This window comes from Ahaetulla prasina, chromosome 11 (assembly GCF_028640845.1).
Source record: "Ahaetulla prasina isolate Xishuangbanna chromosome 11, ASM2864084v1, whole genome shotgun sequence".
In the NCBI taxonomy this organism is placed as follows: Eukaryota; Metazoa; Chordata; class Lepidosauria; order Squamata; family Colubridae; genus Ahaetulla; species Ahaetulla prasina.
Genome location: NC_080549.1, coordinates 27,545,532 through 27,561,242, shown reverse-complemented (window position 1 = coordinate 27,561,242; position 15,711 = coordinate 27,545,532). Strand labels below are relative to the sequence as shown.

Sequence of the window (15,711 nt, the reverse complement as noted above, 5' to 3'; positions counted from 1 at the left end):
TTCTTGCACAGTGCAAAGCTCAAAGAAGATATAACCCGCCCTCCCCCCATAACTCCATGTGGTCAGCTGCCCAGAACTACAAACCCTTGTGGTTTTGCTTCATCAATAAACCATCTTTCCAATCCGCCTTCGTGTTTCTAGTGTCTTTCTCCCACCTTGGAACTGAACCGGATGGATATTTCTTCCCACGCTATCCTTGTTAATTTATATCCTTCATTCTAAAGCAACTTGCCTTTGGGCAATGGTGGTTGTTATGCAGAAATGTCTAAACTTGTAAAACAATTCTGACGAAGAGTCAGTTTCCCTTTGCTGGTAGTATATGTTACTGATTTTTAGCTAAGATCTGTGTGGAAATGGACATATTCACAGGATATCTCTTTCCAGAATCTAGGATTCAATGCTACATTGGTAAAGAAAGACCGATCTGCTAGCCACTTAGACCACAAGCAGGAAATAAGACAGTAAGTCCTTTTTTGTGTTTATTTGTAGCTTTACACATGTTTCCTGGAACATGGGTTCCCCTCCCCCCCAAATTATATACTGTCTTTGAAGTTGTACCTAACTTCTTAAGTTATGATTGCTTATTCAATATTATCTTGTCCGCTTATTATTTAGGTGGAAACAGTCCTTCCTTGTAAGCCTCATTTTCTGCATCCCTGTAATGGGGCTCATGATTTACATGATGGTGATGGACAGTCACATGTCAGCCATGTACAAGGCTTCTAACCTGACTCAAGAAGAAATAGAAGCTCACCACCCATCAATGTTTCTGGAGCAGCAGATTCTTCCCGGGCTGTCGGTTATGAATTTGCTCTCCTTTTTATTGTGTGTTCCTGTTCAGGCAAGTAGAAAGAGATGGCAGTCCTTCAGATGGCAGGGCATCAATATCATGTCCCAAATCCTTTTAGGGTTAGGGTTAAGGATTAATCGCGGTCCTTAATCTTGAAACACTGACTGAGTCTCTTTGGGAGAGTAAAATTCAGAGCAGCTCTTTAGTGCTTAGGTAGAGCATGTGATTGTGTGGGTTGTCATCAGAAAGTGCCAAGTGTCCAATAGGCATCGTCCTTTAAAGTTAATATTTGACTCTATTCCTTCACCACTTCACCAAAAGACTAACTAGAGGTGAATTTCATTTGTTAAATGAAACTATTCTTTTGGAAAAGAAGTCAAGAGTAATGTTTTTATCTTGACATTTTGAGCATCTCTGTCTAAATTTTTGTTATTTTCAGTATCATTTTCCCTTGACATACAGTGGGAGATTTTGTTTCCTGGTGAAAAACCTCTAGTACCACTAAACAAAATGCATTTTCTTCCGAAACCAAACATTTGTTGGGGAGAGGTAAAGGAAAGGATGGAAGAAGCAAGGAGAAGATGGAAAATACAGGTGGCCAGTGAGGCAGAGCAGCCGCACAAGAAGAGGCGTTCTCCTGGATGAACGGCTGTCGTTTGAAGATCACTTGACGGCCGTCTCCAGGAGAGCTTTTTACCAGGTCCGCCTGGTCCGCCAGTTGCGCCCCTTTCTTGACCGGGGTGCCTTATGCACGGTCACGCACGCTCTCGTCACTTCTCGACTGGATTATTGCAATGCTCTCTACATGGGGCTACCCCTGAAGTGTACTCGGAGACTGCAGTTAGTCCAGAATGCAGCTGCGCGGGTGATTGAGGGAGCACCGCGTTGCTCCCGGGTAACACCACTCCTGCGCAGTCTGCACTGGCTACCTGTGGTCTTCCGGGTGCGCTTCAAGGTTTTGGTTACCACCTTCAAAGCGCCCATGGCTTAGGGCCCGGTACTTACGGGACCGCCTGCTGTTTCCACATGCCTCCCACCGACCCGTACGCTCTCACAGAGAGGGTCTTCTCAGGGTGCTGTCCGCCAAGCAGTGTCGGCTGGCGGCCCCCAGGGGAAGGTCCTTCTCTGTGGGAGCACCTACTCTCTGGAACGAACTTCCCCCCGGTTTACGCCAATTGCCTGACCTTCGGACCTTCCGCCGGGAACTGAAAACTTATTTATTTATACAAGCGGGACTGGCCTGATTTTTAAATTTTAAATTTAAATTTTAAACTTTTAATGGTAATTTTATTGGGTATTTTTATGGTTAATCGACGGTTTTAATTTGGCTTTTTATTGAATAAGTTTTTTAATTATTTTAATATGTATATTAATTGTTTTAAATGAAGGCTGTACACCGCCCTGAGTCCTTCGGGAGAAGGGCGGTATAGAAGTTTGATAAATAAAAAAATAAATAAAATAAATAAAGAGGTTCCTCTAGAACTCCCTAGTTGCTCTGTTGTATAGCTCTGGGGAACCTGCTGCCTGCCTGCTAAGTCCAAGGTAGATGGGAAGTGTCTTCTTGAGATGCCCATGCCAAGAGGGAAGCACCTGGGCATTTTCTCCCGAAATTTAACAATGACCGAGCATTTTGCTCCCTGTTTTCTGTGTTTCATGTAAATGCGCTACTGACATTTGCTCTTCTTACAGTTCTTTGGAGGCTGGCACTTCTACATTCAAGCCTACAAAGCCCTGAAGCATAAAACAGCTAATATGGACGTGCTGATTGTTCTGGCCACGACCATCGCCTTTGTCTACTCCTTTGTCGTTCTTCTGGTTGCAATGGCCGAGCAGGCAGTGGCCAATCCTGTAACTTTCTTTGACACACCTCCAATGCTCTTTGTGTTCATTGCATTGGGCCGCTGGTTGGAGCACGTGGCTAAGGTCAGGGCAAAAGAACTCTTCCTCTGGGAAACAATGCTTTCGAATTAGCTGCCATGTTCAGGTCTTACCTGTGCTTTGGGTATTATTAAAATTTGGGTGTTATTAAAAACATGTGTTTCAATTGAAGAGAATATATGTAACAATAATATAGTACTACACTCTCTCTCTCTCCCCCTCCCTCCCTCTCTCTCTCTCTCTCTCTCTCTCTCTCTCTCTCTCTCTCTCTCTCTCTCTCTCTCTCGTAAACCTCACAAAGCTGGCTGCCTCCCTCCCTCCTGCACCCTTTCTGCCTTGAAGAAGGCCTGGAAGGGAGCTCAGTGGCATTTGTGTGCAATTGGGCTTCCATCAAGCAGGAAGGGAAGGAAAACGGGAGCAGCAGGGAGGTGAAGGATCAGGCCTCTCTCTCCCCCTGGGTGCCACCTTTGAGGAACTTTAGCCCTCAAAGTTGCTCAACCTGGAGGCCTGCAGCTTAATGAAAGCTTTTTTTTAAAATCTACTAGTGGCTGGCGTTACAAACCATTCATAAGCAAATGTATTTCAAACAAATGTCACGCTCCTGAAAACAAATGCCGATGAAAGGAAAGATTTTGCTTTCCTTGGAACTTAGATTTTCTCTTTCCTTGCTAGCTTGTGAGGAAACTCTCGTGGTTAAAAACTTCTTGCTTAACCTATGATTTTGATGTTTGCAATGCATATCTATGGTGCTTTGAACCTAAAACACTTTTTAATCTTCTTTAGGGCAAAACATCGGAGGCCCTTGCGAAGCTAATTTCACTACAAGCAACAGAAGCAACTATTGTTACTTTAGGTCCAGATAATATCCTCATGAGGTATTTCCAGTTCTGTGGTGGCTTTTTAATGAAATATTTATCTGCTGCAGTGCTTCGTCCCCTGTAATTTCCTTGTGGTCTTTACTTCAGTGTTGCACCTCTGCGGGTAACATTCTGCCTATGCAGTTCAGTGTCAATTATAAATGTTTGTAAATGAGAGAAGAGAAGCAGCCTGACTTGAATTTGCATATAAAGTCCCCAAAATATAATTTCAGCTGGGGATTTCTTTACATTACTCCAGCCACCTGCAGATGAAGAAGACTTTGGACAGGAATTTAAAAGAAAAGGGCGTTCTTTTGTGCAGGATTTAACAATCTGAACTGCTTCCTAGCTTCCACCGCTGAATCTTAACTGTTCTGACTTCTCTGCAGCGAAGAGCAAGTGGATGTTGAACTAGTTCAGCGGGGTGACATCGTGAAGGTGGTCCCAGGCGGCAAGTTTCCCGTGGATGGCCGAGTGATTGAAGGACACTCGATGGTAGACGAATCACTTATCACAGGCAAGCCGGAATGGGTTTTCATGGGGAGAGGGAAATTGTCACAGAGTGGCCTCTATTTTGTTTTGTTTCTGATCTATATAGGTGAAGCGATGCCCGTGATGAAAAAACCTGGAACTTCAGTCATAGCAGGTTCGATTAATCAGAATGGATCCCTGTTGATCTCGGCAACCCATGTTGGGTCTGACACTACTCTCTGCCAGATCGTAAAGCTTGTAGAAGAAGCTCAGACATCAAAGGTATTTAGACGTTTCAGGTTTCTCTCCTGTCTGATGGCCGTGATTCTAGACAGCAAATAGGTGGCATAAAGTTATCTGCAGTATATGGTTATGTAATATGCCAAACTGGTCTATGCAGTGTAATTTCAGCAAAATTCCGTGCCTCCTTGTTTTTTGGCCCTGGCAATAATTATAGCATCAGCAAAGTATGAGTTAAATACCTTTTCTTACTAAAAATCATGTATGTTATTTATTACAAATCTGCGGGCTAAAATCCAAACCAGCTCAGCCTCAAAAAAGACTTCTAGAATTAATGTTGCTTCTTTTTCTCTCTTTCCCTGCTTTAGGCACCAATTCAGCAGTTTGCTGACAAACTGAGTGGCTATTTTGTTCCTTTCATTGTTGGTGTTTCTGTGATTACGCTTCTTGTTTGGATTGTGATTGGCTTTGTCAATTTTCAAGTGGTAGAAACCTATTTTCTTGTAAGTCTCTTCCCTTTTGTTTTTAATTTTTGTAAAGCAATGACCTGCAAAATCTAATTAACCAAAGGTTTCCTTTCTTCACTATTGTTCATATTCTCCATATTGTGTATGATAGATTAATCTGAATTTAAATAGCAAAAAGAAAAGGAAATACGATTCAGATGCATTGCTTCATAGAGTGGTGTTTTTAAAGTGTTGCTTTGCCTGCATTACTTACATTTACATTTTTGCTGATTTTTGCCCAATATTTAAATGTGATTTATGATTATCTTCTAAATGCTAATAATTGCTAGTAAAGATCCCTGAAGATGTGGCTGTAAGACACCACACTTAAAAAGAGTCAAGAAGAACTCTGTGCTTGCAGAAAGGAACTCTTATTTTATAGGTCTCAGAGCGGGAAAGGGCCATTTTGACCATCAGTTGATCACCTGCTTAATGAAGAATACATTGTATACAGAGGCAATGCAAGTTCACACTTTCCGCAATATTTTTTAATGCAGGATCACAATGTTTCGTTGTATTCATGGTGGTTAGTGATACGCTTACTATTGTACCCTCCTTTATGCAGCCTTTGGGAGTTACAGCAGGAGGTTGAAATGCATTCCTTGAACGTTTCTCTTTGCTGACATTTGGTGTCTGACTCTAGCCTGATAGTTTAGTGGCCACATTGGTCCTCAGAGGCCTTTGCTGTAGGGGAGGTAGCAGAGTCCTGAAAGTCTATCAGAATTTTCCTCTGCCACATCTTCTACTGGACAAAATCAAGGCAGAGTTACTTTGAGTTTGTTTCCCACAGTTTCCTCTTTCTGTGTTGCTGTTACTTCTCCCTTTACTGTTTCATAACCTTCTACTCCCTTCCCATGACAAGAACTGAATTCTTTCACACATACACAGATGATATATAAAATCAAGATGACTAGATTCACACATCACACAAATCTGTGGTCAGTTGAATAAATTACAGTTGGCTGGGTTAATACCCTATTTTATATGCCACAACTAATGAGTTCCCATCTTATATTAATTTGAAGCCAAAGAAACCACATTTAGGGCATCACGTGACCTCATCAAACTGTGACTTTCTTTAAAATAAGTGCCCATCCAGTTGTCTCTTTGTGTGCCAACAGGGTTATAATAAGAGCATTTCCAAAGCAGAGGTCGTGATCCGCTTTGCTTTTCAAGCCTCCATCACCGTGCTGTGTATTGCCTGCCCTTGTTCCTTGGGATTAGCAACTCCAACGGCTGTGATGGTGGGAACTGGCGTGGGAGCACAAAACGGCATCTTGATCAAAGGCGGAGAACCACTGGAGATGGCACACAAGGTGAGAAAATGGAATGTCCTTTTTGCTTTAGTGGCAGAGGCGAAAAGATCTCACATCTTACCTTTGTCCGAGAAAGTTATGAATCCTCCCCCCAAACTATTTGCTGTTGTTTACAATAGAGTTGTAATAAAGTTCTGTGGCTATATGGGTGTTTTGCAGGTTAAAGTTGTGATGTTTGATAAAACAGGAACCATCACCCATGGAACTCCAGTGGTGATGCAGATGAAGATGCTAGTGGAGAGTAACCGGATACCACGCAAGAAAGTCTTGGCACTGGTGGGAACAGCGGAGAGCCACAGTGAGCACCCTTTGGGAGCAGCAATCACAAAATACTGCAAACAGGTAGAAGAGCAGATAGCAGAACATAGAATCATAGGGCTGGAAGGGAACTCAGAGGTCTTCTTGTCCAACCCTTGCTTAAGGCAGGAGACCTGATAACACCTTGGTCAAGTGGTTGTCCAGTCTGTTTTTGAAAACTCCAGTGATGGAACGTTCACAACTCTGGGAGTCAACTATTCTATTCCTCAATTGTTCTCACTGTCAGAAAATTCCTCCTTAGTTCTAGGTTGAATCTCTCTTTAATGACCTTCCACCCATTCCTTCTTGTCCTGCCCTCTGGTCACCCCTTCTTTTCTGTCAGAAGCCCCTCAAGTACTGGAAGACAGTTATCATGTCCCACCTAATCCTTCTCTTTGCCCCTAGACATATCAGCCTCAACCATTTGTAATATGATTTAGCCTTCAGATCCTTTCTCTCTCTTGTTGGATCTGTTTCTTTTCAACAATTTATTATTTATTTATAAGAAATCTCACATGGCCGCCCAACTCGCTTTCAGTGACATGGGTATCTTACAAAGATAAAAACCCAATATAAAAAAAACAATAAAAAGCAACCACCACCCCCGAAAAAACATCTGGCGACAATAATCAGTCAATCAAACAAAGCCCTTGATGGTCTCCATCCCACTCTGGGTTCCTCAAGCCCATTGTCAAAATCAGGGCTTCAAAAGAGGGTCAAAGTTGGGAACAGTCTAATCTCTGCAGGGAGATGAGTGTCATGGCCCCATCGGAGCCCAGTTCAGAGGAGAAGGAGCGGCAGGATGGCCCGACTCCCTTGGCATATCTAGAGAGGCCGGGGGCTGAGGATAATGCTGTCCCAGGCCCCTTAGGCATTGGGGGAAGCGGTTGACCGGATGGTCAAAGACACGGGAGGATCGGCTGCTGACTGGCAATGGTACTGAGCGGCAGCAGATCCCCTCTGAGGAGGAACAGCTGCCTCCCCCGCTCAATCCATGGGATCCAACGGAGAGGAGAGCAGAGCGTAGGCAAGGCCAAAGAAGGGCTGCAAGGCCCCTGGGAAGGAGGTCTCCCCAACCCTCCTCACCAGGAACACCTGGTCTGGAGGGACTTAAGGACAAGCCATCTTGGCCAGGCACAAATGTTTGTTTTGGTTTACACTAATCCTTCATAACCCTTCGATACTGATTTCAGGCTCTTCGTTGTATCATTCTTCCTAACATGGAAGATGAGAGAGGGATAATAATCAATGGGCTTGATTGATTGAGTAAGCCTTTCTGGTACATATTGGCACCTGGGAGACCACCCTTGATATAGAGTATCCAGTTTAAAACATGGCTGATTCTTTTCCTCTGAGAAGTGAGTCCCACATTCTTTTTTCTCTTTGGGGATCTCGGTGGACTCTTCCTCTTTGTGGCCGTCTGAGCCACTTTTCTTCCTATTACGGAGCACTCGATGAAGACCCGACTGCAGCTGTCTGTGTCTTTTCTTCCAGGGGAGGATAGGAAATTGTTTGACTCCAGCAGTCTTCTTGAGGTGTTTTTGTTTTTTTTTTGTTTTTTTTGTCCTCTGAGTGACATGATGCCATTGGTCCTCGTTTAGGGTTTCATTTTTCCTTGTAGTTGTTTCTTCTTTGCTGCATTTAGTTTGAATACAGAGTTTCTGAATAATCCCTCATTCTCACAGATGAAACTAATAGTGGCTAGACATGCCTCTAAATCAGTGATCCCCAGCCTTGGTGGCCTGGTGGTCTGGATGGGGTGGTGGTGGTAGAAAGGAGAACTGGGCCACATGAGCAGCGGGCTGGCGTGCATGTGTGCGAGTGGCTACCAGCCCACACTCATACAAGTTGAGCTGTGCGCGCTCCAGCCAGCCACTTGCACAGCCTAATTCGGCCTGAGGGTTGGGGACCCCTTCTCTGAACCTTCCACCATCTCCTTTAGCAATCCAACCAGTTTGCATTTGGTGCAGATCCTTCATGATGTTAGGCATTGTCTTCACCAACGTGCCCTGGGGAAGAGTTCCTATCACCTCTTGCTGGCGTAGCACTTTTGTTTTCCTGAAAGGATGGATGCTGAGATCTAGTACATTGCGGATAATTGCTAAGATAAGTCAGAGTGGATACTTCACCATTACACAGAAACATGGCAATGTCCAGGGGAATTGCAGATTGGGAACTCTGTCCTCTAGTCCTCCATCTAGGCAGGGTAAATGAATTCAGACCCTATTCAGATGTGTGAGGACTGGCAGTTCTTGAGTCATTCTCCCATTGTCTCATTCTTGGCCTAACCCACTCCTTAGGGGAGGAAAGAGCATGCAGGAAGTAAAATGAGATTTCAATGTGCTGCCTTTGGTCCTTAGAAAAAAGATGGGTTCAAATGTAAGTAAAGCACCAGCAGAAAGGACAAGATCTGTGCTTTGCTAGTAAAGTATTCAGATACTTGGGGCATATAATTCAAAATTGCCTGCAGATGTCCCTTTTGGAGGTCTTCATTCCTCACGTCCTCCAGATTTGGAAAGACTTAATATTGCTTCAAGCACCCCTATATTTTATTCCCACATCTTACATTGGAGCTGTGTGGTGCAGTGGTTAGAATGCAGTATTGCAGGCTAATTCTGTTGACTGCCAACTGCCGGCAGTTCGAGCCTCACCAGCTCAAGGTTGACTCAGCCTTTTCTCCTTCCGAGGTGGGTAAAATGAGGACCCAGATTTTGGGGGGCAAGAGGCTGACTCTGTAAACTGCCTAGGGAAGGCTGTAAAGCACTGTGAAGCAGTATGTAAGTCTAAGTGCTATTGCTATTGCTATTGCTATTGGAATCTGGATTTGGAACTCATTTCAGATGATGGTCCTGGTTTTGCCCAGGTGAGTTTGTTGTGTGGTCCTTTCGTTTCTCTAGGAATTGGATGCCGATACCCTTGGGACGTGCACTGATTTCCAGGTGGTGCCCGGCTGTGGTATTAGCTGTAAAGTTACCAATATTGAAGCCTTACTCCGTAGCAAGAGTGAAACTGTGGAAGAGACCAATGTCAGGAACGCTGCTCTAGTGATCATGGATGAGCCCCTCCTGCAGCCAGCTTTGATCATCAATGAGCAGATGCCAGGTGAGTTCACCTGTGACGTGTGTGTCTGGTAAATGGGAGCTTGTGTTCCTGGCAAGGATTTGGCTTCTGGAGACAGGAGGGGCCCCCAAAACCAACACGTGCCGTTTTCTGGATTGGCATGTTATCGTTTTTTGTAAGACAACCGTGTGGTAATGCTTCCTCATTCATTCTGTGTTAATTCACAGCCAAACACAACCATGTGAATAAAATGTTCCTTTGTTGGCCCAACTGGAAGCTGCCTCGTGGGCAAGGACTTGCATTGCTCCAGAGATTCTGCTTTCCAGTTGGCACAAGTTACCCTGTTTCCCCCAAAAGAAGACATGCCCGGATAATAAGCCCAATTGGGCTTTTGAGTGCATGGCAATAATGCCAAGCGCTTATTTCAGGGTTCAAAAAATATAAGACAGGGTCTTTTTTTTTTCGGGGAAACACAGTACATTATGATGCCCATTAAATATCCTGCTTTATGTAATCGGAGTACAAGAGGTTGTAAATGAAGCCTGGGATCCTTTTTTTTGGGGGGTGTGTGTGTTTAACAGTCCAATTTGAAGACCCAGAAAGCAAAGGACAACTGGGCATTACTGACCCACATGTTCTGAGAATGGGATCTGGTCTAGGTGCATTTGCTTTGGGCTTCAAAGAAGCCACCATTTCCCAATTCCCATGTAGAAGAAGTTTACTCCTAGGCAGAACTGAAAGAATGGTGTGATCAGCCCTGTGGCAAAGGGGAGAAAGGTACCATCCCCAGGCCCACTCGGGCTCTTTTTTTGAATTGCCAAGGATGATCCAGGCTATTTTCTTCCTTACCACCTTTCTAAGACTAGTTTATTCTGTGACGGTTGAAGCAAATGTGATTGACTTTGCACAATAGGATGTTCCATAGCTTCCAGGAGCTTTCCTTTCATTCTGCAGATGGAAGAAGGGAGAGCTGCTTTTTCTGGAAGACAGAGAAGTTCAAATACAGGGAAACATATTTATTTATTTATAATCGAATTTATATACCGCCCTTCTCCCGAAGGACTCGGGGCGGTTAACAGTCAATTTAAAAAACACAATATAATACAAGTTTAAAACACTATAAAATTAATATAATTTATGGCCAAAATACTAAAAACTAACGATAACAATAAACTAAAAACCCCATTAAAACTACACTTTTAGACTAGCCCTGCTCGATGAAATAAAAGAGTCTTCAGCTCGCGACGGAAGGTCCGGAGGTCGGGGAGTTGGCGAAGCCCCGGGGGCAACTCATTCCAGAGGGCAGGAGCCCCCACAGAGAAGGCCCTTCCCCTGGGGGCCGCCAGTCGACATTGTTTAACTGACAGTACCCCGAGGAGGCCCTCCCTGTGGGAGCACACAGGTCGATGGGAGGCTGTTGGTGGCAGTAGGCGGTCCCGTAAATAGCCCGGTCCTAAGCCATGGAGCACTTTAAAGGTGGTAACCAGCACCTTGAATTGCACCCAAAAGACCACCGGAAGCCAGTGCAGACCGCGCAGGAGAGGTGTCACATGGGAGCCACAAGGTTCTCCCTCTATCACCCGCGCAGCTGCATTCTGGACCAGTTGGAGCTTCCGGGTGCTCTTCAAGGGGAGCCCCATGTAGAGAGCATTGCAGTAGTCCAGGCGGGAGGTAACGAGGGCATGAGTGACTGTGCAAAGGGAAACCCGGTCTAGAAAGGGACGCAACTAGCGGATCAGGCGGACCTGATAAAAAGCCCCCCTGACGACGGCCGTTAAATGATCTTCTAGAGACAGCCGTGCATCCAGGGGGACGCCTAAATTGCGAACCCTCTCCATGGGGGCCAACGACTCGCCCCCAACAGTCAGCAATGGAGTGAGCTGGCTGTACCGGGAAGCCGGCATCCACAGCCGCTCGGTCTTGGAGGGATTGAGCCGAAGCCTGTTTCTCCCCATCCAGACCCGTACGGCTTCCAGACACCGGGACATCACTTCAACGGCCTCATTGGGGTGGTCTGGGGTGGAAATGTACAGCTGGGTGTCATCAGCGTACAGGTGGCAACGCACCCCAAAACCACGGATGATCTCACCCAGCGGCTTCATATAGATGGTTTTTTTTATTTATTTTTTTATTTGCATTTATATCCCGCCCTTCTCCGAAGACTCAGGGCGGCTTACACTGTGTTAAGCAATAGTCTTCATCCATTTGTATATTATATACAAACTCAACTTATTGCCCCCAACAATCTGGGTCCTCATTTTACCTCCCTTATAAAGGATGGAAGGCTGAGTCAACCTTGGGCCTGGTGGGGCTTGAACCTGCAGTAATTGCAAGCAGCTGCTGTTAATAACAGACTGTCTTACCAGTCTGAGCCACAGAGGCCCTTGAACAGAAGATGTTGAACAGAAGAGGCGACAGGACCGACCCCTGTGGCACCCCACATAAGAGGCGCCTCGGGGTCGACCTCTGCCCTCCTGCCAACACCATCTGCGACCGGTCGGAGACATAGGAGGAGAACCACCGATAAATGGTGCCCCCCACTCCCAGCCCCCCGAGCCGCCGCAACAAGATACCATGGTCGATGGTATCAAAAGCCACTGAGAGATCTAATAGGACTAGGACAGAGGAACAACCTCTGTCCCGAGCCCTCCAGAGATCATCTACCAACGCGACCAAGGCCGTCTCCGTGCTGTAACCGGGCCGGAAGCCGGACTGGAACGGGTCTAGATAGACAGTTTCATCTAGGCACTGGGGGAACTGTTGTGCGACCACACTCTCAGTAACCTTCGCCACAAAACGAAGGTTGTTATTATTATTATTATTATTATTATTATTATTATTTATTCGATTTTTATACCGCCCTTCTCCCGAAGGACTCAGGGCGGTGTACAGCCAAAGTAAAAACAGACAGTACAATATACAATTAAAATACAAATTAAAAAACTTATTTTATAATTGGCCTAAAAAACTTTAAAATATATAAAACTAAAACCCCTTAAAATTAACAATAGAAAATTTAAAATCAATAAAATTTAAGCCAGCCCCGCGCGAATGAAAAGATGTGTCTTCAGTTCGCGGCGGAAGGTCCGAAGGTCAGGTATTTGGCGTAAACCCGGGGGAAGTTCGTTCCAGAGTGTGGGAGCCCCCACAGAGAAGGACCTTCCCCTGGGGGCCGCCAGCCGACATTGCTTGGCGGACGGCACCCTGAGAAGTCCCTCTCTGTGAGAGCGTACAGGTTGGAGGGAGGCATGCGGTAACAGCAGGCGGTCCCGTAAGTACCCAGGCCCTAAGCCATGGAGCGCTTTAAAGATAGTGACCAAAACCTTAAAGTGCACCCGAAAGGCCACAGGTAGCCAGTGCAGTCTGCGCAGGAGCGGTGTTACACGGGAGCTACGCGAAGCTCCCTCTATCACCCGCGCAGCTGCATTCTGGACTAACTGAAGCCTCCGAGTGCACCTCAAGGGGAGCCCCATGTAGAGAGCATTACAATAATCCAAGCGAGAGGTAACGAGCGCATGAGTGACCGTGCACAAGGCATCCCGATCAAGGAAGGGGCGCAACTGCCGAACCAGGTGAACCTGGTGGAAGGCCCCCCTGGAGACGGCCGTCAAATGATCTTCAAACGACAGCCGTTGGAGACCGGATGATAATTTCCTAAAACAGCTGGGTCCAGGGAAGGCTTCTTGAGGAGGGGTCTCACCACCGCCTCTTTCAGGGCGGCAGGGAAGACACCCTCCGTCAAAGAAGCATTAACGATTCCCTGAAGCCAGCCTCGTGTAACCTCCCGGGTGGCCAGTACCAGCCAGGAGAAACACGGGTCCAGTAAACATGAATGAACCATTCAGCCTCCCCAGTATCCTGTCCATGTCCTCAGGAGTCACAGTATCGAACTCATCCCAGATGGGAACATCAAAACCAGCCTCCGCCATCCTGCCCGACCCTACCCAATCTGCGTCCAAACCTTCCCGAATCTGAGTGATTTTATCTTGCAGATACTGTACAAACTCCTCAGCTCGCCCTTGTAAGGGGTCCTCCAACGCCCCCTGATGAAGGAGGGAGCGGGTCACCCCGAACAGGGCGGCTGGGCGATTATCTGCCGATGCAATGAGAGTGGAAAAATACTCTCGTTTTGCCACCTTCATCGCCACCAGATAGGTCTGAATTTGAGACCGCACTAGTGTCCAGTCAGATTCGGAGCGGCTGGCCCTCCAGTTACTCTCTAGGTGTCTTCTCCGGCGCTTCATCTCTCTCAGCTCCTCGGAATACCAAGGAGCTAATCGAGAGCGGCACCGGGTCAGAGGCCGCAAAGGCACAACGCGATCCAGAGCCCCAGCCGCCGCCCTTTCCCAGGCGGCGACAAGGTCTCCAGTCGAGTCGTGGGGTAAATCTTCAGGTAATGGCCCAAGCTCCATCTGGAACCTCTCCGGGTCCATCAGGCGCCTGGGACGGAACCAGCGAATCGGTCCCGTCTCCCTGTGATGAGGGTCGGCGGTTCGAAAGTCGAGTTGAAGGAGAGAATGGTCTGACCATGACAAGGGTCTGAGGACTAATTCCAGATCATTCAACCACTGCCCAGAGACAAAAATCAAGTCCAGAGTTTCCCCCGATGTGAGTGGGACCATTCACTAACTGGGTCAGGTCCAGGGCCGTCATGGAAGCCATGAACTCCCGAGCCGTCGTGGATGCCTCGCCTACCGACGGCAGGTTGAAATCCCCCATGACCATCAGCCTGGGGATCTCAACCGCCATCCTGGCGATTACATCCAGCAGCTCGGGCAAGGCTGCTGTCACGTAGCAGGGAGCCAGGTACGTGATCAGCAGGCCCACCTGCCTCCCCAGGCCCCACTTCACAAAGAGGGACTCACATCCGGCTATCTGTGGTACAGTGGTCTCCCTCGGCTCCAAACTCTCATTAATAACAAATAACATAATTAGGCATAAGATGACATCACTTACAGCTTAAAACAGTCCAACCAGGGACACGCTGAGTTTTGTTTTTATTCACTGGCTCTAAGCATATTTATGGACAATCATGTACTTGGGCTAGTTCTGGTCTCATTCATTCCTTAGCGAGAAATGAATAAAGATTCGTACAAACTTGCCATTCATGAACAGTGCCATGTATTATTTAATAAATATCAGTAGGAGTTTGGTAGCATTTTTTCCAATTAACATATTATTTAAAAAGCAGAAACTTTTGTGAGCTGCACCTTCCTTGATTAGATAGAATTATTAGACAGATGTACGATTTAAGTTATGATGAGATAGGGAGCAGGGGTGAAATGTAAAATTTGTTATTACTGGTTCTGTGGGCGTGGCTTGGTGGGGGGGGTAATGGCTAACTTTTTTTTTTTAACTTTTAAAAGCATTTTTTGGGCTGAAAAAAATTCTTTTAAAAGTAAAAAAAAACCCCACCTCTGATGATCGCGCGGCTCAGCTGGGCATGGGGGGTGGGGCAGGGATTTTTGCTACGGGTTCTCCAAACCACCCGCTGCCATCGCTCCCGGATCGGCCGATCTGGTCTGAACCGGGAGCATTTCACCCATGATAGGGAGTAGAAAGAAAGAAAATGGTTCAGTTATGAAGATTCAAGATACATGTGAGACCTTATCAATTAACTATTGTAGAAAGAGATTTCCTAAGTTCAGCAACCTCTCCCTTAATTATTTTATTAAAGCTTCTTCTCCCGTCCTGAGAGATTGAAATGCCCCAATGTTACTTTGTCTTTGTTTGGAAATCTTGTTTTGATGACCCCCCTCTGCCTATCATTCCTTTTGTGTTGTGAGGTTTGCCTTATGAACATCAGGAGTGCCTGTGAGGCGGATCTAGGTGTCCTCATGGTCCACCGCTCTATGTGAGCTGGCAACGTGCTACAGTTTTCCAAAAGGGCCAATGGAGTCTTAGATTGCATTAACAGAAGGACAGCCTCAAGATCACAAGAAGCGATAATACTTCTGCATAGTGCGCTAGTAAGGCCACACCTGGCACATTGCAGCCAGTTCTGTAACCACAATGCGAAAAAGATTCTGAGACCCGAGAAACAGTGCAGAGAAGAGGATTAGGGGCCTGGAGGGTAAACTGTACCATGGATAGCTTAAGGGGACTAGGTAGGTTTTGCCTGATGATTTATCCTCCAAAGCATCTGAAGACAACAAAAAGCTACTCGGTGGAAGCTACTCGGAGAGAGATCCAACTTGACAGGGAGAACCGCTAGTCAGTGGAACCGATTGCCTCCCATGCTTGTAGGAGCGGCATTGTTGTGGGTTTCAAAAAAAAATAATAATTGGAGAACCATT

General features: G+C 46.2%; 1 protein-coding gene across 3 annotated transcripts in view; it reads left to right on the top strand.

Moving 5' to 3' along the window:
* ATP7A (ATPase copper transporting alpha) overlaps positions 1-15,711 on the top strand; it is a 49,387-nt gene that overhangs the window by 24,067 nt on the left and 9,609 nt on the right. For all 3 annotated transcript variants that reach the window (XR_009156688.1, XM_058196684.1, XM_058196685.1), the window contains exons 8-17: positions 385-461; positions 616-841; positions 2,480-2,713; positions 3,452-3,543; positions 3,915-4,042; positions 4,124-4,278; positions 4,605-4,739; positions 5,864-6,058; positions 6,218-6,400; positions 9,253-9,457. Coding sequence is in view for 2 of the 3 variants with exons in the window: in XM_058196684.1 (XP_058052667.1) it covers positions 385-461; positions 616-841; positions 2,480-2,713; positions 3,452-3,543; positions 3,915-4,042; positions 4,124-4,278; positions 4,605-4,739; positions 5,864-6,058; positions 6,218-6,400; positions 9,253-9,457 (1,630 nt within the window). In the remaining variant the exon portion in view is untranslated. The remainder of the gene's footprint in view (positions 1-384; positions 462-615; positions 842-2,479; positions 2,714-3,451; positions 3,544-3,914; positions 4,043-4,123; positions 4,279-4,604; positions 4,740-5,863; positions 6,059-6,217; positions 6,401-9,252; positions 9,458-15,711) is intronic.